Genomic DNA, 1,384 nt, shown 5'->3' on the forward strand with positions numbered 1-1,384 from the left:
ATCGATAATTGGCCACCACCATTTTCATCATATATGACGGAATATAATGAAAGAGATTTTGATAGAATTGTTAAACGTTCGTGCAAAACAAAGGGTTTAACTTTAAAAATCTCCAAAGCAATTGTAATTGGAGATGTTTCTGTTGGAAAATCGTGTTTAGTAAATCGGTAAACATGAAATAAATGTTAATAAACACGTGACATATTTTTAATTTTTAAAATTTACAAGAATGAGAAGAATGTAATCCCATTTGTATTTCAGGTTTTGTCACAAAGTATTTGATAATAACTATAAAGCAACAATTGGAGTAGATTTTGAAGTAGAAAGGTTTGATATTCTCGGTGTGCCTTTTCACTTACAAATGTACGTACACATTCAGTTAAACATTTTTCCCAATTAAATATCGTGATAATTCTCAAGTAAAATTAATATCGGCACAATTTTACATACTTTTTCCTAATTACAAACATGCAATAAATTTTCATAGAAAAAAAAGATTTGCTGTTTATTTTAGATGGGATACTGCTGGTCAAGAAAGATTTAAATCCATAGCTGCATCTTACTACAGAAGCGCAAACGGTATAAAAAATTTCTATTATTATTCGTAAATAAATTTGTACTTACATATAATGAATATAAAAGTATAATGATGAAAAACGTTGTGTACGAATGTGTTTCAGTGATCATAATTGTTTTCGATTTGGCCAATTTGATATCTTTAGGACACTGTCAACAATGGTTAAACGAAGCCGCTCGAAGTAACGCAAGATCATACCATATATTTTTAATAGGCACAAAACGAGATTTACTGGTAAACTCTATATCATTTATTTACGCCATAAAAAAATAAATTAGCAAAAATGTTTTGCAGTTTCAAAGTGCATTTCAATTTTATTAAACAAAATCATGTATTATAACAATTTAATGTGACAAAGAAAGTTGAAAAGAAGAATTAAGTATTATATAATCTTTATTTTTAAAGATAGTAATACTTTTATTATGCTACTTTGTTATATTAATTTTATACACTATTATCCATGAAAATTGTATCTACTCACATTACTTTATTTCATTCCTTAATTGTATTGTTAAAAAGAAAAGTATTATGTCCAGTCTAATCAGGTATATGGAATAATGGAAAAACGAGCTGCCGAGGTGGCGCGAAAAATGGGAGCTGAATTTTGGGCTGTTTCTGCTCGAACAGGAGACGGAGTATCAGAACTATTCAAAAGAGTAGCTGTGTTATCTTTTCATGCCATGATTTTGGATGAATCGCAAAATATGGAACCGAAATCGATTAACATTGGCTCAGATTTAATAAGTGTGTAGCGTTATTAAAATACAACTATAAACTAGACATGAAATATGTTGTGTGAATGTTTAT

General features: G+C 28.8%; 1 protein-coding gene across 1 annotated transcript in view; it reads left to right on the top strand.

Moving 5' to 3' along the window:
• LOC108579106 (NADPH--cytochrome P450 reductase) overlaps positions 1 to 1,384 on the top strand; it is a 30,642-nt gene that overhangs the window by 387 nt on the left and 28,871 nt on the right. Inside the window, exons 2-6 of the mRNA XM_017942549.1 lie at positions 1 to 167; positions 262 to 363; positions 515 to 579; positions 681 to 811; positions 1,114 to 1,321. Coding sequence (XP_017798038.1) covers positions 1 to 167; positions 262 to 363; positions 515 to 579; positions 681 to 811; positions 1,114 to 1,321 — 673 coding nt within the window. The remainder of the gene's footprint in view (positions 168 to 261; positions 364 to 514; positions 580 to 680; positions 812 to 1,113; positions 1,322 to 1,384) is intronic.

Source organism: Habropoda laboriosa, unplaced genomic scaffold (genome assembly GCF_001263275.1).
Source record: "Habropoda laboriosa isolate 0110345459 unplaced genomic scaffold, ASM126327v1 scaffold42, whole genome shotgun sequence".
Lineage (NCBI taxonomy): Eukaryota > Metazoa > Arthropoda > Insecta > Hymenoptera > Apidae > Habropoda > Habropoda laboriosa.